This window comes from Rhincodon typus, chromosome 43, assembly GCF_021869965.1.
Source record: "Rhincodon typus isolate 14 chromosome 43, sRhiTyp1.1, whole genome shotgun sequence".
In the NCBI taxonomy this organism is placed as follows: domain Eukaryota; kingdom Metazoa; phylum Chordata; class Chondrichthyes; order Orectolobiformes; family Rhincodontidae; genus Rhincodon; species Rhincodon typus.
The window spans coordinates 646,840-670,286 of record NC_063374.1 but is presented as its reverse complement, the minus strand read 5'-3'; the positions used below and the strand labels follow the sequence as shown (position 1 = coordinate 670,286).

Genomic DNA, 23,447 nt, shown 5'->3' with positions numbered 1-23,447 from the left:
TTGGATGGGGAGGAATGTGTGTTCAAGAAAACTTTTTCATTCAATATGTAGATGTACCTACTACAGAAGGGGCAAAACTTGACCTCTTCATGGGAAATAAGGCAGGGCAAGTGACTGAGGTGTTAGATGGAGAACACTCTGGGACCAGTGACCATAATTTTATTAGTTTTAAAATAGTTATGGAAAAGGATAGGCCTGGTTCATAAGTTAAAGTTCTAAATTGGGGCTAGGCCAATTTTGATGGTATTAGAAACTTTCAAAAGTTGATTGCAGGAGGCCGCTTGCAGGCAAAGGGACGTCTGGCAACTGAGAGCTTTCAAAAGTGAGAAAGTGACAGTTCAGGGGCAGCATGTTCCTATTAGAGTGAAGGGCAAGTCTGGCAGGAGTAGAGAACACTGGCTGACTAGAGATATTGAGGCTCTGGACAAGAAAAAGAACAAACATAGGAATTAGGAATGGGAGTAGGCAATTCAGCCCTTCCAGTCCATTTCACCATTTAACATGATCACGGCTGATCTTACCCTGTCACTTTCCTGCATGCTCCCCATAGCCCTTTATCCTACTTTTCATCAGAAACATATCTGTTTCTTTCTTGAATCTGATTGATTCTGCCACCACTGCACACCTGAGTAGTGAGTTCCACAAATTCACAATGCTCTGAGAGAAGTAGTTTCTCCTCACCGCAGTTTTGAATTTACCCCCCTCACTCTATATCTATGCCCTCTTGTTCAAGACTGTCCCACAAGGGGGAACATCTGATCAACATCCACCTATCAATCCCCTTTAGCATTTTATATACGTCATTCAGATCCCCTCATTCTTCTGAACTCCACCGAATACAAGACCAAGCTATTCAACTGCAGCTCATCCAACTCTGGAATCAATCAATCTGGTGAACCTCCTCTGAACTGCCTCCAGTGCTACCACATCCTGCCTCAAGTAAGGAAACCGAAACTGGACTTCCTGTTTAATCCAGTCCTTTTACAATAAATGCCAGAATTCCATTTGCCTTTCTTATTATATGCCGCACCTGCTTACCCACATGCTGAATTCATGCACAAAGACGCCCGATACCTCTGCACTGACGCACTTTGAATCTGCTTCCTATTTAAATAATAACTTGCCCTTTTATTTTTCCAATCAAAACAGACAACCTCACACTTATCCATGTTAAACCCCATCATTCAGATTCTGGTCCATTCTCCTACACTATTAATATCCATCTGTAAACTCTTTAGCTCCTCAACACAGTCTGCTTTCCCACCTATTTTAATATCATCCGTAGATTTTGCTATGTTACACTCTGTCCCTGTTTGTAGATCATTTATGTAGATTGTAACTAGTTGAGGCCTGAGAACTGAACCCTGCGGCATCCCATTACTTATGGTTCGCCATCCAGAGAAGGACTCATTATCCTGACCCTCTGCTTTCTGTCCGTCAGCCATTCCTCTATACAAGCCAATGCTCTAGTCTTAACCCTCTGGGATCTAACCTTCTGGATCAGTCTTTTATGCAGCACCTTGTCAATTGCCTTCTGGAAGTCCAGACATACCACATCCATGGGATCCCCTTTATAAGGAGGCATGTCAGGCACAGACAGCTGGCATCGATTGAATCCCTTGAGGATTATCAGGTATAGGAATAAACTTAAGAGGAAAATCAGGAGGGCAAAAAGGGAATATGAAATAGCTTTGGCAGATAAGGTTAAGGAGAATCCAAAGAGCTTTTACAAGTATATTAAGGGCAAAAAAGTAACTAGAGACAGAATAGAGCCCCTTAAAGATAAAAGAGGCAATCTATGTGCAGAACCACAGATCCTAAACAAATATTTCGCTTCAGCATTTATTGTGGAGAAAGAAGCTAGGAATATGAGGAAATAAATAGTGATGTTTTGCAAAAGAGTCCACATTACAAAAGTGAATGTGCTGGAGGTCTTGAAAAGCATAAGGGTAAATAAATCCCCAGGACCAGATCAAGTGTATCCCAGGACTTTGTGGGAAGCTGGAGAAGAAATTGTGGGGCCCCGAGCAGAGATATTTGTATCATCGACAGCCATGGGTGAGGTGCTGGAAGACAGGAGGGTGGATAATGTTGTGCCATTATTTAAGAAAGGCTGCGAGGAAAAGCCAGGGAGCCTGACATCAGCAGTGGGTAAGTCGTTGGAGGGGATTCTAAGATACAGGATCTACATGCATTTGGAAAGGCAAGGACTGATTAGGGATGATCTAAATGGCTGTGTGTGTGGGAAATCATTTCTCACAAACTTGAATGAGCTTTTTTTGAAGAGGTGACCAAGAGGATAGATGAAGGTAATCTTGTTTACATGGACTTTTGCAATGCATTTGAGAAGGTTAGTAAGGATAGATCACATGGGATCCGTGGGAGATAGTCAGTTGGATACAAAACTGGCTTGATGGTAGAAGACAGAGTGTGGTGGTACAGGGTAGTTGTTCTCTGTCCCAGGTGTGGTTGACGGGGTCAGTGTGAGGGGATTTTCTTTTTCGTTAAAATGAGTAGAGGAATTTTCCTTTAGATTTTGAAATGCTTGATGTCCTTGTCCAGGGCAGCGTTTGATGGGGACAGTGCAGAGGGGATTTATTTTTCTCCATTTACTTTGATTTTGAATAGGCAAGGAAAGTTTATTTTACATTTTAGCATCTTGTGGTCCCTACCCCAGGAGTGGATGGTGGAGACAGAGTCAAGGAATACCCATCTTTTGATGGTTTATTTATTTTTGTTCTTTCCAGATTAACAGCGACATTAGTTTTGTTAATAAAGTTGGAAACTTACTTTCTGAATCAGTCAAATAGAGTGCACTTTACTCTGTATTTTACCCAGTGCTGTCCCAATCCCAGGAGTGTCCGATGGGGGTAGGGTTTTGGAAATCTTGACATTTTTTTTCCATCTTTCATTTAAAAAGAGTAGTGGGTTGTTTTTCAGACTGGAGGCCTGTGACCAGTGGTGTGCTGCAAGGATTGATGCTGGGTCCACTGTTGTTCGTCATTTACATAAGTAATTTGGATGAGAATATAGAAGGCATGCTTGATAAGTTTATAGATGACAGCAAAATTCATTATATAGTAGACAGTAAAGAAGTTTATCTAAGATCGCAATGGGACCTTGATCAATGGGGGCAGTGGGTCGAGGAATGGCAGATGGAGTTTAATTCAGAATAAATATCAAGTGTTGCATTTTGGTAAGGCAAACCAGGACAGTACTTCTACATAGTCATAGTCATATGGCACGGAAACAGACCTTTCAGTCCAACCAGCCCATAATGACCGTAATCCCAAACTAAACTAGTCCCACCTGCCTGCACTTGGCCTATATCCCTCCAAACATTTCTTATTCATGTACTTATCTAAATCGCTTTTAAACATTGTAACTGTACCCACATTCACCACTTCTTCTGGAAGTTCATTCCACACATGAACCACTGTGTAAAAAAATTGCCCCTCATGTCTTTCTTCCATCTTTCTCCTCTCACCTTAAAAATATGCCCACTATTGAAATCCCCCACCCTAGGGAAAAGATACCTGCCATTGACCTTTTGTTTTTGACCTCATGATTTTATAAGCCTCTATAAGGCCACCCTATGCCTATCCAGTCTCTCCTTATAACTCAAACTCTCCATTGCCAGCAAAATCCTGGTAAATCTCTTCTGGACCCCCACCAGCTTCATAATATCCTTCCAGTAACATGGCGATCAGAACTGGATACAGTACTCCAGAAGAAACCTCACCTGTACAACCTCAACATAATGTCCCAACTCCTATATTCAAAGATCTGAGCAATTAAAGCAAGCATGCTAGAAGCCTTCTTAACTCCCCTATCTCTATATGGCACAAGCTTCAATGAATTATGTACCTGAACCCCTATGTCTTTCTGCTCTTACTATGCAAGGCCCTACTTTTAATTATATAAGTACTGACCTTGTTTGTATTACCAAAATGCAATACTTCACATTTATCCAAATTAAATTCCATTTGCCACTCTTCACATTTATCCAAATTAAATTCCATTTGCCACTCTTCAGTCCATTGACCCAATTGATCAGAGCACTTTGTAATCTTAGATAACTTTCTTCACTGTCCACTATACCACCAATCTAGGGGTCATTTGCAAACTTACTCTACGTACAGCAATGGAGTAGAGGTTGAGACGGTTGAGAGTGTCAAGTTCCTAAGAGTGACAATAACCGACAACCTTCCCACGTAGATGTGATGGTCAACCAGGTACAATGACGCCTGTTTTTCCTCAGGCGGCTTAGGAAATTTGGCATGTCCATAAGGACCCCCACCAGCTTTTACTGATGCACCACAGAAAGCATACTATCTGGGTGCATAATAGCTTGGTATGGCAACTGCTCTGTACAGGACCGTAAGAAACTACAGAATGCTGTGTGCACAGCCCAGAGCATCACAGAAGCCAATCTTCCATCCATGGACTCCATTTGCACTTCTCGTTGCTGCGGAAAGGCATTAAACATCATCAAAGATCCCTCCCACCCCATTAATGCTCTCCAAAACCTCTTCTGTCAGACAGAAGATACTGAAGTTTGAACATATGCACCAATAGGTTCAACAACAGCTTTCTTCTTGCCGTTATTAGATTGATGAATGGACTCCCTAACTTTAAATAACGTTGATCTTGTTAATACTGATCTTGCTTCTGTGCAATGTAACCTATATGCCTCACTCTGTCCAAGCACTCTATGATTTGTATGTCCTTGCTTACAATGATCTGCTTGTACTCCTCGTAAACAAAGCTTTTCACTGTACTTAGGTGCACGTGCCAACAAATTAAATCAAATCAAATCAAATCCCTTCTATATTCCCATCTAAATTGTTATATAAATGACAAATAAAAGTGGACCCAGCACCAATCCTAGTGGACCACCACTGGTCACAGGCCTCCAGTCTAAAAACAACTCTCTGCCTCCTGCCGTTAAACCAATTTTGTATCCAATTGGCAAACTCACACTGAATCCCATATGATCTAACTTTACTAATTCGTCTACCATGCGGAACCATGTTAAAGGCTTTACTAAAGTCCAAGTAAACAATATCTACTGCTCTGCCCTCAATCCTCTTGATTACTTCCTCAAAAAACTCAATCATGTGCGGCATGGTGGCTCAGTGGTTAGCACTGCTGCCTCACATTGCCAGGGGCCCAGGTTTGATTCCCCCTTGGGCAACTGTTTGTGTGGAGTTTGCACATTCTCCCCATGTCAGCATGGGTTTCCTCCGGGTGCTCTGGTTTCCTCCCACAGTCCAAAGTTGTGCGGGCTAGGTGAATTGGCCATGATAAATTGCCCATAGTGTTCAGGGATGTCTAGATTAGGTGGGTTTGGGGAATGGGTCTGGGTGGGATGCTCTGAGGGTTGGTGTGGACTTGTTGAGCCAAAGGGCCTGTTTCCACACTGTAGGGGTTCTATGTTTGTAAGACACTATTTCCCTTGCACAAAGCCATGCTGACTATCCCTAATCATTCCTTGCCTCTCCAAATGCATATAAATCCTATTTTTCAGAATCACTTCCAACAACTTATCCACCACCAAAGTCAGACTCACCCTCCAGTCATCCAACACTTCACCTGTAGCTTTAGATGATACAAATACCTCTGCAAGGCATCCTGCAAGTTCCTCCCTAACTTCCCACAAATACACTAGATCAGATCCCAGAAATTTATCCACCTTTATATTTCCTATGACCACCAGCACTCCCTCTTCTGTAATGTTAACTGCTTTTAAAACATCAGTACAGGTAGTTCTATAACGTGATAGTTGCGTTCTTGCATGACCTCGCGCTACAGAAAATCACGCTGTAGAAAATCACTTCATAGGGAAATCACTATAGAAAATCGCTATACCTGTACAGCAGAAAGTTCGTGTTATCCAAACAGCATCCACTATTTATCAATCATGTTACAGCCAATTTGTGTTAATGAAACACGTGTTATAGCAGAACTACCTGTATTTATCTCCAAGTTCTCTGGCCTCCACTTCTTTCTCCACAGTAATAGTAGGCCCTTGGGAAGTGTTTTTGAACAGAGATATTTAGAGGAACTGGTACATAGTTCCTTGAAAATGGCATTACAGGTAGACAGTGGTGAAGAAGGCTTTTGCGCACTTGCCATCATCGGTTAGAGCACGGAGTACAAGAGTTGGGATATCGCGTTACCACTTTACAAGATATTGATAAGGCCATTGCATACAATTCTGGTTGTCCTGCTGTAGGAAGGATGTTATTAAGCTGGAGAGGATACAAGAGAAGATTTACAAGGGTATTACTGAGACTGGGACTTTTTTCCCCCAGAGCATAGGAGGCTGAGGGAATGACCTTATAAAGCATAGATAAGGCGAATAGCCAAGATCTTTTCCCCAGTGTAGGGGAGTCCAAACTTAGAGGGCATAAGTTTAAACTGAGAGGGGAAAGATTTACAGGGGACCTGAGGGGCAAATTTTTCACACAGAGGGTGGTGCGTGTATGGGATGAATCACCAGAGGATGTGATAGAGGCGGGTATAATTATATCTTAAAAGACATTTGGACAGGTACATCGGATAGGAAAGGTTTCCATGGATATGGGCCAAACGCAGGCAAATGGGACTAGTTCAGTTTAGGAAACCTGGTCGGCACGGAAAGTTGGGCCGAAGATAACACAGTGTGGAGCTGGAGGAAATCTGATTTCTGAAGAAAGGTTCCGAACCGAAACGTCAACTTTCCTGCTCCTCTGATGCTGCCTGTCCTGTTGTGTTCCTCCAGCTCCACGCTGTGTTATCTCTGACACCAGCATCGGCAGTTCTTACTATCTCTGAGTTTGGTCGAAGAGTTGTTTCCATGTCCTATGACTGAAATAGTTACAGGGAAAGTGTTCGTGAAAAATGTCAGTTCAGCCATGATCCCACTGAATGACGGAGAAGGCTCGAATGGCCAAGTGGCCTACTACTTTTTCCTGCTTCTTATGGGCTCATCTCAGCTCAGCTCAGCTCCATTTTTAACCATTCTGGGGAAGCTGTTCCCACTTCTGCAGATTACCCCCTGAAATGGCTGAAGCGCATGCGCGTTTCGTCATTCGCCCCCAACAAATATGGTGGCTGCACGTGCGCACTGCAGCCACTAAAGATGGCGGCCGTCGACAATGGCCTAACTGTCGGAGCTATCACACCCCTCCACCCACACCGCCGTCCCCAGCGCAAGTGGGGTTCGGTAGCTTCTTTTGAAGTTTAAGTCTCATGATATTTCTTCGAAACCTCTTGGTCCACGCGCCAAATGTAACGTTTTTTTCTCCCACAAAATCTCACCGTTTACGGATCCGTGAAAAAAAATTCCCCGTCGCTATTATTCGCTGGGCGCATGCTCCTTGTAACATGCGGAACTGCGCCTGTGCAATGCCCGCCTATTATGTAAATAGGGGAACGTTCACGTTGGGGAATGCTGGGTTAGTAATTCACGTGTTGAACATTCCACTAAGTCCATGGTGACTTGTTGCTGAATGTCATCTTGTAGAATGCAAACGTGATCTGGAAGGTCTAATGATAAAGTTATGAGTAAGAAACAAACCTGAAACTATTGTGCATGGATCCTCCATCAGCCGCCAGAAAGGAAGTAATTGGAGGTGAAGCAGGAGTTAAATCAACTGGCTGGTATTCCAGCGGGAGGGATAAATAAGTGAATCACCATAGACAGATCACTTAAACTGACTCTCCAGTATGAATGCATGGAGAATACGAACATACAAATTGGGGATAGGACTTGCCCACTTGATCTCCTGATCCACGATCCGATAAGATATGGAGCAATAGAATCATACAGCTTAGGAACAGACCCTTTGGTCCAACTCGTTCATACCGACCAAGTTTCTCAAACTAAACAAGTCCCACTTGCTTGCATTTGGCCCAAATCCCTCTAAACCTTTCCTATTCATGTACCTATCCAAATGTCTTTTTAATGTGTTAGTTGTGCCTGCTTCTACCACTTCCTCTGGCACTTCATTACACGTATGAGCCACCCTCTGTGTGAAAAAGTTGCTCCTCGGGTCCCTTTTAAATCTGTCTCCTCTCACCTTAAAAATGTGCCCCCTAATTTTGAACTCCCCCACCTTTGGGAAAAGGCCTTTGCAAATCATCTTATGATTTTATAATCCTCTCTCCCAGCCTATCCATATAACTCAAACCCTCGAGTCTCAGCAACATTCTGGTAAACGTTTTCTGAACCCTCTCCAATTTAATAACATCCTTCCTATAGCAAGGTGACTAAGTTCATGGCTAATCTTGTCAGTGTGGGCTTGTGGTGCAATGGTGGCATGTCACCGGACCTGAAATGTTAACTCTGTATTTTCCTTCACAGATGCTGCCAGACCTGCTGAGCCTCTCCAGCAACTTTGTTTTTGTACCTGATTTACAGCATCCGCAGTTCTTTCAATTTTTATTTAGCAAGGGAGGCTGGGTACATTGGCCAAGTGAAACCCTGAAATCACAAAATCCACACACCAGACACAGTGCAAACACAGCAGCCAGGTGCTAATGATATTAGCATAATGTAAAAGGCAACAGTTATCTCTGCACAGACACTCCCAACAGCTTATCCACTAAACAAAGGGCAGCCCAGACAGAAAGGCACTGTGCCCTGCTACACAAAGAAACTGACAGCAGCATGCCATCTAAATGATTGACTCATGTTTCAAACTATTAAGTATATCTCCCTGATTGACCAGGACTATAGAAAGTTCCAGAAAACCATCTAAAAGGTATAAAAACAGAGTTCACATGCAGATACCAATTTTGGAATCATCTGAGGCCTTCTGAGTAGATCAGCATGGCAAGAGCAGAAACCAGCTGACTATCCAGAGAGAGAAAGGAAGAAAGCAGTTTCGCAAACCCAGAGACAGAGCCATAGAGAGCGCGACTGTGTAAATTTACAAGAGACTCAGGAAGTATTGGAACCTTAAGGGGGCCAAATAGTATTAAAGATTAGTTTAGTATTAAAGATTATTGTAAATTTGTTCCTAATAAAGCAGGATTGGTTTGCTTTGGCACCAGCTTGTGTTCATATTGATTTGACTGCTTCGGTATTGTGGGACGCCTTGGCAAATTCGTTCATAACATTTTGGTCAGAGTCACCTGCAACTTGTTTAAAGAAGAACCAGCCAACAAGTCAGATCATAGTGAACCACATCCTCAGTATCAATTTGCTCTGTGGTCATACAGCTTCTGATTCAGCTTACATTTCAAAAACTTTCTCTCCAGCTGAGTCTTCAATATCCTTATTGACTGATTATCTGCAGACCTTCAGGCAAGAGAATTCTAATGATTCATAATCCTTGCAGTGAAGAAATGTCTCCCCACCTCATTCCTAACTGGCTGACACATCATCTGGTGACTGTGAGCCCAGTTCTAGACTCTTCTTGATGCAAATACCTGAAGTGTAGTATGACTGCGCAGATTGACACTCCAGGCAGGTCACTGGACTTGCCCAGTGCAGCATTTCTATCAAATGGTGGTTATTATGTTTGCCTGATGTGTGAATATGGATGCATCAAAGCTTATGTAATTATTTTTATTATTAAATAGTAATGGAACACAGCATCGTACAGCCACATGACTACTTCTCTATTTGAAGCGCTGGAAAAACGATCTTCAATATAAAAAGAGATGAAATTTCATGTTATACAAAACAATAAATATTGTCAAAATTTTCAATGGCCACTCAGCAGACCTATTAGCAGCGTGTACACTCAGCAACTCACACCAATCTGTTTGTTGACAAAGATTAATCCATCATCTCGAAGAACGACTGATAGTAACATGTAGTCCTAAAGACAAATAAGACAAATAAGACAAACTTGAAAGCAGAATACAGGGTTAACGGAAAGATTCTTGGCAGTGTGGAGGACCAGAGGGATCTTGGGGTTCATGTTCACAGTTCCCTGAAAGCTGCCACCCAGGTGGATAGAGTTGTTAAGAAGGCGTATGGTGTGTTCGCTTTCATTAATAGAGGGATTGAGTTCAAGAACCGTGAAGTTATGCTCCAGCTATACAAAAGCCTGGTTCGGCAACATCTGGAGTATTGTGTCCAGTTCTGGTCACCTCATTACAGGAAAGATGTGGAGGTGTTGGAAAAGATGCAGAGGAGATTTACCAGGATGTTGCCTGGAATGGAGGGGAGGTCTTACGAGGAAAGGTTGAGACAGCTAGGGCTTTTCTCTTTATTACAACGAAGGATGAGAGGTGACTTGATAGAGGTGTACAAAATGATCAGAGGTATAGATAGAGTAGACTGCCAGAGACTTTTTCCTAAGGTGGAGGTAGCTATTACAAAGGGCATAATTTTAAAGTGAGTGGAGATAGATATAGGGGAGACGTCAGAGGTAGGTTCTTTACTCAGAGAGTCGTAGGGGCGTGGAATGCATTGCCGGAGAGGGTAGTGGAGTCGGCCTCATTAGGGGCATTTAAGCGGCTATTAGATAGGCATATAGATGATAGTATAAGGTAGGGGTGAAAGTTAGATAGACCTTAGGATTAGGGTAAAAGTTCGGCACAACATGGTGGGCCGAATGCCCTGTACTGTGCTGTACTGTTCTATGTTCTCAAGGTGATACTGGAACTGAAACAGAGGAAACAGCAGATAGGCTGCCAAATCACTTTGTATTGGTCTTCATAAGAGAAAAAAAGGAAATATTTGTCAGGTGGTCTATGAAACCGAAGCTCAGTGCAGGTCTGGTGAGACCCTCCCTTCTTATTCAATCTGGAAAGATAACACTTGGATGGGTTATTTTTAGATGCCAGAATGTCACAAATTGTTTGATACAATTTGAAAAAAAGAGTAGGGGAGTTATCACCACTGTCCTTGTCAATAGTTATCCTGCCATCACGTCACAATAACACATTCTCTACTCATTCTGCCCTTGCTGTCTCTGAGAGTTTGCTCAATGGATATCGCCTGCCATATTTCCTACATTACAACAAAGTCAACATTTCAAAAAGGACTTAATTGGCTGGAAAGCACTGTGAGATGTTTGCTGGTGACGAAAAGCATGACATAAAGGCAAGTCTGTCTTGCTGTGTACTGATCCTCATCAGCGGATACAGTTTCTCACTATCTGCTGTGTCAAACCCACTGCCCCCCCTCTCCCTATCCCCATTATTTCAATGCCATGGATTCTCTGTTTAATATTTTTGCTCTAAAGGAACAATCCTGGCATCTGGAACATCTCCATAAAACTGAATTCATTCATCCCTGGCAGTGGACTTGGTGGCTCAGTGGTTAGCACTGCTGCCCCACAGCGCCAAGGACCCAGGTTCAAGTTTGCATCTTCTCCCCATTTCTGCTGTGTGCTCCAGTTTCTTCCCATAGCCCAAATGTATGGGATTGACAATGCTAAATTGTCCATTGTGTGCAGGCATGGATAAGGCATGGTTACAGGGACAGGTTACAAACACAGATAATACTATAGAAGCTCAGCAGGTCTGGCACCATCTGTGGAGAGAGAAACAGAGTTTACTTTTTGAGTCTGGTATTACTCTTCTTTAGAACTGGTATGCTTTTCTTCAGTTCTGATAAAGAGTCATACAGACTCAAAACGTAAACTCTGTTTCTCTCTCTACAGATGCTGCCAGACCTGTCACATTTCATTGGCATTTCGTGTGTTTGTTTCAGCATTCACCATCACGCAGTTTTGGATTGTCATGGAGACTGGCTGCAAGAAAATGTTCTCCATCGCTTGGCAGCTCCGCCATTATCTGGTAAATTTCTTCCTGTTTTCTTAAAATGAATATTCCTTCAAATATGTTGAGGAAATAATTAGACCTCCCACTTATGTACATCCAAAGCATTGGAAATTTATGAAGTGATTCAACTGAATCCTTCAATGATTCACTCTTCCTCAGCTCCAAAGGAAGCAAGACAGGGACAAGCTGAAATATTCTAGCTATAATCTCTCCAATACCCTGCTTCCAACAAAAAGTGATGACTGCAGCTGCACTCAGTGGGTTATTGTCCATCCCTGGGATGCAGTGAGACTCTAACATAGGCTAAACTTCCCATTCACTGAGCACAGGCTCAGGAAAATGCAGGGAAATTATATTAAGCTCACTAACCCTCTAAGTAGCATTGACACAGTACACAAGTAAGAGTGACAAATAAAACTCACAACCTTCTAAGTCTTTTCACTACAAAATGCCTTCATTTTATTGAAAAGCTGATGTGTGAATCTGAAAATTGACACCATATGATGTGTTATCAAGAGACTTGTTTTCCATCATTTTTCTATCAGGTTCACACTTCATTTTGTGTTAGTTTCCAAAGGTAAGCAGGTTATTGAACCCTATAGGGAACACTGGAGCTAGGTTGAAATTAGTGTACTTCAACTGTGTGGCATGAAGAAAGTCATAGGTTCCAGAATAAGGGGACAAGAGCATTGAGGATACAAATTTAACCGAAGAAGAGGAGACAGAGATTAATGGTTGAAGGACAATTTTGGGTTGGCAGAGGTTTGTAGTGGAGATCCCCACAGAGTGATATCAGGACCATTGCCTTTCCCGATATAAATGGTTTAGTTCTGGATGTGCAGTTGACAATTTCAAAGATTGCGGATCACACAAAACTTGGGAGAACTATAAAATGTGAGGAGGAAATTTAAAAGGCATTGTCAAGTTTGTGGATTGGAGAGGTAAGATGTCAGATGACGTTCAATGCAAAGAAGCAAGAGGTGAACACTTTGGTGTAAAGAACTTTGAAGAAACAATATCAACATTTAAAAGGCATCTGGATGGGTATATGAATAGGAAGGGTTTAGAAGGATATGGGCCAAATGCTGGCAAATGGGACTAGATTAATTTAGAATATCTGGTCACTATGGATGAATTGGACTGAAGGATCTGTTTCCATGCTGTACAACCCGATGACTTTAATATGAGTCAAAGGGGACTATTTTAAAGGGTATGCAGGAGCAGAGATGTCTAGTTATATATGTACACAAATCACTGGTGGTAGCAGAACAAATGGAGAGATCTGTAAATAGAGCGTACAATATTCTAGCCTTCATTAACAGGACCTTAGAGTACACAAGGAAGAAGTTTATGATGAACTTAAATTGGACACTTGTTAGATGTCAGCTGGAGTATTGTGTACAGTTCTGGGTGCTACATTATAGGAAGGATGTGAATGCATTGGAGACTGTGTGGAAGAAGTTTATGAGATTGTTCCAGAGTTGAAAAACTTTCGTGATGATGGAAGATTGGAGAAATTGCATCTGTTTTTTTGGAGAGGTGAAGGCTAATAGGAGATTTTCTAAAAGTTATCAAAATCATGAGTGGTCTGAACAGAGCAGGTAAAGAAAAACTGTTCCTACTTGTAAATGGATTGAGAACCAGAGAACACAGTTTTAGGAGCACTGGAGCAGCTGGCAACGGTACTTCAAGTCTGTGGACTCAACTCCTACAATCATTAGCCAGATCTTGGTTGACTCTCTGGCCTCAGAGAAACACATTTCCTGAGTGTAAAGGTTCATGTTTCAGATGGGACTCACAAAGAGGAATACCTTCTGCATGCATTGTACCCAATAACCAACAGCCAGAAACATATTCATCTTACAACTTTGTGAACATATAATCTGAACACTTGGGACAGATGCAGGTTAAAAACAGAGTACAAGAAAGGATACTGAAGAAAATAATGAGCTAAAATCTAAGTGAGGAATAGAAATGTATTCACCTGGATGGATGAGCAGTACAAATGAACCTGGAGGGAGAAAACTAAGCTGTTAAGATATTTTAATAAAATAGGTACGTGTGATGTGGCAATATGAAATACACAAATAATTCCTGTTTGCATTCTATTCCCAGCAGGTCAACCAAGGCACAGATCATATCTATCTAATATTTTACAACCATGTGAGAAATTGTAGAAAACTATTGATGTACGTTGGTAAAATATGTATTGCCTTTTTTTTTTGAATGAACATTGTAACATATGTCTGGGACTATACTGAGACACAAGCAGAGATTGTCTTCATATGAGAATATTAATACTGAACCGCAGTAAGTTTACATGACTCTGGTGTGTTAATACTGCCATTATTTGTGCCATTTTGGGGACTCTTGATTTTCCATTAATTTCCATTCTCAGGGGCGGCATGGTGGCTCAGTGGTTAGCACTGCTTCCTCTCAGTGCCAGGGACCCGAGTTTGATTCCACCTTCAGGTGGCTGTCTGTGTGGAGTTTGCACATTCTCCCCGTGTCTGCGTGGCTTTCCGCCGGGTGCTCTGGTTTCCTCCCACAGTCCAAAGGTGTGCACGTTAGGTGGATTGGCCATGTTAATTGGCCAGAGGTGTGTAAATTAGGTGGATTAGACCTGGGAAATGCAGGATTACAGGGAAAGGGCAGGGGGTTGGGTCTGGGTCTGGGTGGGTGCTCGTTGGAGTGGTAGTGTGGACTTGTTGGGCTGAATGGCCTGTTTCCACACTGTAGGGATTCTATGATTCACTCTTCCTGATCGATAATAGTGGGTGCATATAGATGGGTTTCTTTAAAAAAAATCATTCCGGGGAGATGGGTTTTGCTGGCTGGACTAGCATTTGTTGCCCATTCCAATTTGTCCTTCAGGTGGTGATGAGTTGCCTTCTTAAACCACTCAGTCCATTTCGTATTGATACACCCACAAAATGCTGTTAGCAAAGGAGTTCCAGGATTTTAACCCAAATAATACAGAAGGAACAGTGATATATTTCCAAGTCTAGATGATGAATGGCTTGGAAAGGAACTTGCAGATGGTTCTATTCTCATGTACCTGCTGCCCTCGTCCTTCTAAATGGTAGTGGTCATGGCTTTGGAAGGAGCTTTGGTAAATTTCTTCAGTACACCTTGTTGCTGCTATTGAGAATTGGCACTAAGGGTGTTTAATGATGTGGTGCCAATCAAGTGGGCTGCTTTGTCCGGATGCTTTCAAGCTTCTTGAGTGTTATTAGAGCTGCACTCATTCAGGCAGCTGGAAAATATTCTGTCACACTTGTGCCTTGTAGATTGAGGACAGTCTTTGGTGAGTCAGGAATCAAGTTATTTGTTGTAGGATTCCTAACCTCTGGCCTGTTTTAGAGCTAGATAATTTAGAGGCGTAATTTGTTTTGTAACTTTATTACAGAATCCTCTAATCTCAATTTTTACTTTATAAAAGAAAATAAATCATAGTAAAAATTCATACTTCCAATGGTAGCTCTTTGCCCGGTATTCCCCGCGGCGAAGAAACTCCTGTATCTGCAGAATACGGAAACGAAGCGCAGGCGCAGTGCCAGCCAGCGTTTGGAACGGGGTCAGTAACGGTCGGGAGGAGGTTTTATTCGACCCCACAAACGGTAAGGGAATGGCGGCCGAAAGGAGCATTGGATCCGGAGAATGGTTGGGAACCCTTCGTAAAGATGTCTGCAACCTGAACGCAGGGATAAACAACTTTTAGGGCCACTGGGTTTGCAGCGAGCAAAGGCCGCAGCTCTCAGGAAATCAGCCGAGTTAACAGCCGCCATCTTTATAGAGCGGCAGCGTGTAACAGCGCGCATGTGCGGCTGCCCGAAACGTCAGCTTTCCTGCTCCTATGATGCTGCTCGGCCTGCTGAGTTCATCCAGCTCTACACCTTGTTATCTCAGATTCTCCAGCATCTGCAGTTCCTACTATCTCTGATACAACTTTCTTTTGATGACGGAACGGGTTTGGAGTATGACACTACAAGGCAATAGTTTTATCACAACTGGAAGTCTGTGAACATTGGAGGCAACCCAGAGAACGTTCACTTGGCTGATCACCGACACAGAGGGAGTTTCTCATGGGGAGAGGTTGAGTACTCATCAGAGTTCAGAAGAATGAAAGGCGACCTTATTGAAACATGCAGGATTGGGGACTTGACAGAGAAGATGTGGAAAGGCTGTTTCCCCTTGTGAGAGAGTCTAGGACCAGAGAGAATAATCTCAGAGTAAGGGTCCCCCTTGTGAGACAGATGTGAGGAGTAATTTCTTCTGTCAAAGGGAAGTGAATCTGCAGAATCCTTTATCGCAGAGCGCTATCAAGGCTGTGTCATTGTGCATATTCAAGACTGAGACTGACAGGTATTTAATCCATAGGGGAATTAAGGGTTAAATGGGAAAGGTGGGAAAATGGAATTGAGGACCATCAGATCAGCCGTGATCTCATTCAATGGCAGAGCAGATTTGATGGGCTGAATGGCCTACCTCTGCTCCCACATATCACAGTCAAATGGTTATTTGTGCAATTCCTACCAAGGTCGTTGATGGAATTTAAATTCAATTAATAAATCGAGAACCTAAAGCCAATCTCAACAATGGTGCCTAGTGAAACTATCATTGATTTTTGTCAATGCCTTTGGCTTAGCAAGCCCAATCAAGTACAGTTAGACACAGACAGCTGCTGACCTTGCTAGTAATGCCGAAATCCCATTGTAGAATAAAGTTCATTCTGAAGAGTTTCACAGGAATGATAGTAACCAGTACTGGAGATATATCAGGGCAGATGACTTTGTATTTTTGAGAATTGGAAAAGTTTATCAATTTCGCTTCCAATATCCCCCCTGCTTTCACTTTTACGTGGTCAATCTCTGACTCCTCCCTTCTCTTCCTGAGCTTCTTTGTTTCCATTTCTGGGGATATGTTGGCCATCAATATCCACTATAAACCCACCGACTCCCACATTGACCTTGACTATACATTCTCACACCCTGCTTCCTGTAAAGATTCTATTCCATTCTCCCAATTCCTCCATCTCTGTCACCTCTGTTCTGATGATGCCAACTTGGACAAGGGAGCCTCTAAAATGTCCACCTTCTTCTTCAACTGAGGATTCTCCAGCGCTGTTGTTGACAGGGCCCTCAGCTGAATCCAACCTATCTCCCGCACTTCAGCCCTCACTCCCTCTCTAGCGCTCTGCAACGGCGATAGGGTCCCCCTTGTCCTCACCCACCATCCCACCACATCCACATCCAGAGGATCATTGGCCACCTCCAGCAAGATGCTACCACCACATACATATTTCCTACCCTCCCTTGTCAGCCTTCCACAGGGACTGTTCCCTCTGGGACACCGTGGTCCACCCATGTTACATGGGGAGGCGAGAGGTATTATCGCTGGACTGTTAATCCAGAGACCCAGATAATGTTCTGGGGACCCGGGTTCAAATTCTGCCACAGCAGATAGTGAAATTTGAATTTAATAAGTATCTGGAATTAAGGATCTAACAATGACCGTGAATCCGTAGTTGATGTCGGAAAAACCCATCTGGTTCACTAATGTCCTTTAGGGAAGGAAACTGCCATCCTTACCTGGTCTATTCTACATGTGACTCCAGACCCACAGCAATGTGGTTGACTCTTAACTGCCCCCGGGCAATTAGGGATGGGAAATAAATGCTGCCTAGCCAATGACCCTCTCATCCATGAATGAATAAAGAACCATTCCCTCCCAACACCCTTCACAGCCTCACGGCACCTTCCCCTGCAACTGCAGAAGGTGTAACACCTGTCTGTTTACTTCCTCTTTCCTCAGTATCCAAGAGCCCAAACACACCTCCCAGGTGAAGCAGCGCTTTAGGTGCACTTCACACAATCTAGTTTACTGCATTCGCTGCTCACAATGTGGTCTCCTCTCCTCAAGTGGATGACCAGTTCACAGAGCACCTACTTTTTGCCCACTAAAAAACCCTGAGTTTCCGGTTGCCTGCCACTTTATCACACCACGCAGTTCTCTGGCCAACATCTCTGTCCCAGGCTTGCTGCAGTGTTCCAGCAAAGCTCAACGTAAGGTGGAAGAACAGCACCTCAATTTCTGCTTCCAGACCCTGAAGCCTTCTGGTCTCAATATCGAGTTCAATAACTTTAGAGCTTGAGCTCTCCAATGTCCTTACCCCAACCTCCACACATCAGGCTTTGTTAACACATAGTCTTCTACTACACACAACCCAATGTTAGCCACTAATAGTTTCCATTAACAGCTATTCACTCTCTTAGCCAGATCATTATCACTCCTTTGTCTGTCCAACTGTTCTTCTTTTGCTTTGGGCTCTATCCCCACCTATCATTTACTCCTTAACCCCTCCCCCATCCTATCTTCTGCATATAAACTGACATTTTCCTTGATACAATCAGTTCTGAGGAAGGGCCACTGGATCCGAAATGTTAATTCTGATTTCTCTCCACAGATGCTGCCAGACCTGCTGAGCTTTTTCAGCAATTTTTGTTTTTGATTTTTGGGGGTTCTCTCACTTCTTTTTCTGTTTTAAAATCAATTTGACACAGTAGGAGAAAGGAAAGATTTGCAGTCAGGAAACTGAAATCACAGCAGGATCTGTCCAATTGGTTGCCATTCTCATTGGATTTTGAACATGGAAAGAGAAAGTGCCATTCTTAGTGGGGAGAAATTGTACATGTACTCTCTGTGTGGATAAGGCTTCAGTAATTCATCTGGTTTATTGAATCATTAATGCAGTTGCAATGGGGAGAAGCCGTGGAAATGTGAGGACTGCAGGAAGGGTTTCAAATATCCTGTTTAGCTGGAAACTCATCGAGCCAGACACATCGGAGAGAGGCCATTCACCTGTCCTGACTTTGGGAAGGGATTCATTAATTCATCCCATCTGCTGACGCATCAGTGGGTTCACACTGGGTAGAGGCTGTTCACCTGCTCCAAGTGTGGGAAGGGATTCACTCAGTCATCCAGTTTGCTAATCCACCAATGAATTCACACTGGGAAGAGACTATTCACCTGCACTGAGTGTGGGAAGGGACTCACTGATTCATCCAACCCACTGGCATACCAGCGTGTTCACACTGATGAGAGACCATTCAGGTTCTCCCAGTGTAAGATTGGGTTCAGGCGTTTATGTGAACTCAGCGTACAGCAGTACTCTCACCCTGGGGAGAGGCCATTCACTTATATGGAGTGTGGGAAAAGATTTACTGATTCATCCACTCTGCTCCGACATCAATGCACTCACACTGGGAAAAGGCCATTCATCTGCTCTGACTGTGGAAAGGGATTCGCTCAATTATCCAGTCTGCAGACACACCAGCAAATTCATACCAGAGAGAGGCCATTCATCTGCTCTGCATGTGGGAAAGGATTCTCCCATTCAAACAATCTTCTGAAACGTCAGAGAAAACATATTGGCAAAAAGTTGTTCATCTATTACAAATGTGGGAAACGATTCATTCGGTTGTTCAACCTGGTGATGATCCAGCGTAATCTCACTGATGAGAGACCCTTCAAATGTTCAGATTGTGGAAAGTGCTATAAAAGCTTTGTGGAACTGGTGTCCCATCGATGTGTTCACACTGAGGAGAGATCGTTCAGGTACTCTCAATGCGGAACTAGGTTCAGGGGACCATCTTAACTTGCTGTACACCAGCGAACCCACACTGTGGAGAAGCTGTTCACCTGCTCTGAGTGTGGGAAGGGATTCACTCAGTCATCCCACTTGCTAATTCACCAGAGAGTTCATTCTGGGGAGAGGAACTTTATCTTCACCAACTGCGGAAAGGGATTCACTCAGTCATCCCACCTGCTGACTCACCAGCGAGTTCACACTAGGGAGAGACCTTTCACATGCTCAGAGTGTGGGAATGGATTCACTCAGTCTTCTCACTTGCTGAAACACCAGCGAGTTCACAAGTAATTACAGTGCTTGGATTTTGCTGTTAATCACATTCTGGACTGCACCATGTCCTTTGGGATCTCAGGTTTTTGGATAAACTTCAAATAAATCACCTTTGTGATTAGTGCACTGTGTTGAGTCCTTTCAATATCTTGAATACAGGTTAATTCTACAAGTTTTCTCCAAGCTCATCTCAACATTTGCAAAGAGCTCACTTTTTGTCACTAAGATCGAGACAATCTATCTCCCACCATTTCATTAGTCCATAACTATCTGTAAAATTGTCTATAAAGATTCCCATTGGCCAAACTCTGAACTTGTATCTTTCTTTAGTTTCTCTCTGATCTCCCATAATTCCTTCTTGAGGGTTCTTTTTGCCCATGAGACTCACCTCCCACTCCACTGACCTTACTTCCACTATGCTACTGTGATAAGCCCTGCAAAGTTCATGGAGAATCACTAATTATTCTCCCTATTGATCTTGTTGATATGAGTTCCCTTGGTAACATGAAATATACTCCCCACTGGAATTCCACCTGAGTCGTAGCCTTGGAGACAGTACAAGCGGTGCCCACCCATACTCTTGTTGCCTTCAGAGAGAGGTGAGCATTGCAAGGGTAGAGTGTTTTATCTCTCCATCCAACTCCATTTTGACTTAGCCTTCTCTCTACCTTCCCCTCAAGTTCTGTTGTATTGTAATGCCCATAACGGGTTTTGCATGTAAATATTCACACTGATGAGAGACCATTCAGGTTCTTCCAGTATAAGACTGGGTTCAGGCGTTTATCTGAACTCACACCGGGTAGAGGCCATTCACTTTTATGGAGTATTGGACGGGATTTGCTGATTCATCCACCCTGCTGAGACACCAATGCATTCACACCAGGGAGAGGCCATTCAACTGCTCTGACTATGGAAAGGGATTCATTCAAATGTAGATTTTACATATTCTCTGTATACATGGGTTTCCTTCGGGAGCTCCGGTTTCCTCCCAAGGTCCAAAGATGTGCAGGTTAGGTGGATTGGCCTTGCTAAATTGCCCATAATGTCCAGGGACGTGTAGGTCAAGTGGATTAGCCATGGAAAATGCAGGGTTATGGGGATAGGGCCAGGAGGACGGTGCTCTTCATCAGGTCAGTATGGACCTGATGGGCCAAATGGCCTGCTTCCACACAGTAAGGATTCTATGAATGCAGAGACACCAGTGAATTCACAAGTGATTTTCTGGTGATAGCTGGTAGTTAAAAACAAAAAAAATGTCATGGTGATTCAGTAATGGGTAATAAACCATTCAGTTGTGTGTGAGAGCATTTCTGGATATTAAAAAATGAACCAGACTCAGAGATGTGCTTGTGGTACAGCTGTAGTATCCCTACCTCTGAGCCAGAAAGCCTGTGTTCAGGTCCAACCTGCTCCGGTGCTATGTATAACATCTCTGAACCGGTTGATTAGAAAATAATAAAGCAGCCCCCGAGGGGCACTTTGTTGTACAGTGGTAGTATCTCCACCTCTGAAGCCAGAAAGTCAGGGTTGAAGTCCCACCTGTTTCAGGTGTGTCATAAAATCTCTGAACAGGTTGATTATAAAAAATACAATGCAGGCCCAGGGGTCTTGTGGTGCAGTGGTAGTATCCATACCTGTAAACCAGGAGACTTACATTCAAGACCCACTTGTTCTGAAGGTGTAGAATAAGATCTATGAGCAAGTTGATTACAAAATACTATAAAGCAGACCCAGTTAGTAACAGGTCTAGGCAGTGGACAGTGGAAGGGTTGTTTCTGTTGACTGCTTACCCCTTATCCATGGCTGCGTTCATTCTCCTGTTTTGTAACTTCACTAAGCAAACATCTCATTTGTAAGCATACTGTTGGTATGCCCACATGCACTCTTCATTGAAGCACAGTTGATCCCCTGGATTGATGGGTAATGGCAAGAATAGACAATATGTCAGGGTATGAGGTTGCAATATGTATTGGTACAGTCTGCTGATAGTCCACAGCGCCTCATGAATGTGTTTCTTTGTTCATTCCATGGACTCTGAATATGGCACCTTTTGATTTCAGACACCCGATATATCAAGCTCACAGCAACAGATTGTCTTTTACTGATTTTATTAACAGCAATTCAGTAATACAAATAGAAGATAGTCAAGCATCCAAAGTACAAGGCTATCAGTGAATTCTGTGCCCTCAACCATGCAATAATAGACATATAACAGTTAACCTACCCCTGGTAGAGATGGACATCTCATTGTGGTGTGTACATCCAAGCTGTAAATGATTTTATCATCTGTGGGTGGTCTCATGCCTGAAGAGTATGATGTGAGATTAGCCTAGATATCCACAGAACGGTCAGTTCATGTAGTTGTAGTTGGTACTGGAGGAACCTCTGCAGTGTTGTGTGGCTTGTACTGACCTCCCTATTGCTTGTTTTACTCTGATACTGTTGCCTATTGAATGTGAGGGTGGGGGATTTCAAGACTAAGAAGCATATTTTTAAGGGCAGAGGAGAAAGATTTTAAAAAGACACAAAAGGCAACAATTTCACATAAAGTGGTTTGTGTGTAGAATGAACTTCCAGAGGAAGTGGTGGATGCGGGTACAGTTACAACATTTAAAAGACATTTGGATAAGTACAAGAATAAGAAATGTTTGGAGGGATCTGGACCAAGTGCAGGCAGGTGAGACTAGTTTAGGATTATGGTCAGCATGGAAGGGTTGGACCAAAGTGTATGACCCAAGTGTAATCAGCCATATGGGTGACATGGTCTGCTTAAGTTAAATTTTCTGGAGAGTAGTCTTCATACTGTTGAATCCAGCACAACAGAAAACCTCAGAAATAGTACGAACTGCCAATGTTGGAGTCAAAGATAACACAGTGTGGAGCTGGATAAACTCAGCAGGCCAGGCAGCATCAGAAATTTCTGAAGAAGGGTCCTGACCTGAAACTTTCCTGCTCCTCTGATGCTGATCTTTGGTGGAAGTGTTCTAGAGCTTTGTGGTCCTTTAGCAGACCCAAGACTCTGCACCAGACAGCAGAGTGGGAAGGACAATGTTGTCCTGATGGCATTCGGTTTTTGTCTTCAGTGTAATGTCATGCACCCTCCAGACACAAGCAGAAGTAATATTGTTTGCATTCAGAGCTCAATTACTCACAATTACATAGGATATATAGCACAGAAATGGACCATTTGGCCCATCCAGTTAATACTGGTGAGTATGTTCCACTCAGTTCTCCATCTTTCCTTATCTAAATCTACCACTATAACTCTCTATTCTCTTTCCTCCACTTGTGCTTGTCCAGCTTCACATCAATACTATTCACTTTAACCACAGTATGGTAGCAAGCGCCACATTCTCCCCACTTTCTGGGGGAAGACATTACTTCTGAATTTTCTTCTGAGATTTCTTGGGTGATTATCTTGTATTGATGTTCTCACATTATGGTCTCCCTCATAAGGGGAAACATTCTCTCTGTTTCATCTCTAACAAGACCTTAAGACCTCTATTAAAGGTCATCACTTCAGCCTTCTTTTCTCAAGAGAAAAGTAACCCAACCCTTCAATCACTTCCTGATCTGCAAATGCACACATTTCTGGCATCATCCTTCTCAACCTTCTCTGCATCCCATTGAGCACCTCTATGTACGTTTTCATTATATGACCTCTGTAACTGTAAGTAGTCCTCTAAGTCTGGTCTAAAGAAAGTTCAAACAGATTGGGGACAGCTTCACTACTCTGCAGTTCTACAACTCTCGATATAGGATATAAGCCTCATTAATATACACCCACATTTCAAAA

General features: G+C 43.1%; 1 protein-coding gene across 1 annotated transcript in view; it reads right to left on the bottom strand.

The window, feature by feature from the left end:
- Window positions 1–6,223, bottom strand: part of LOC109924266 (zinc finger protein 239-like) — an 88,718-nt gene extending 82,495 nt beyond the window's left edge. Inside the window, exon 1 of the mRNA XM_048619725.1 lies at window positions 5,973–6,223. Coding sequence (XP_048475682.1) covers window positions 5,973–6,141 — 169 coding nt within the window. The 5' untranslated portion in view covers window positions 6,142–6,223. The remainder of the gene's footprint in view (window positions 1–5,972) is intronic.
- Window positions 6,224–23,447: the final 17,224 nt, after the last annotated feature.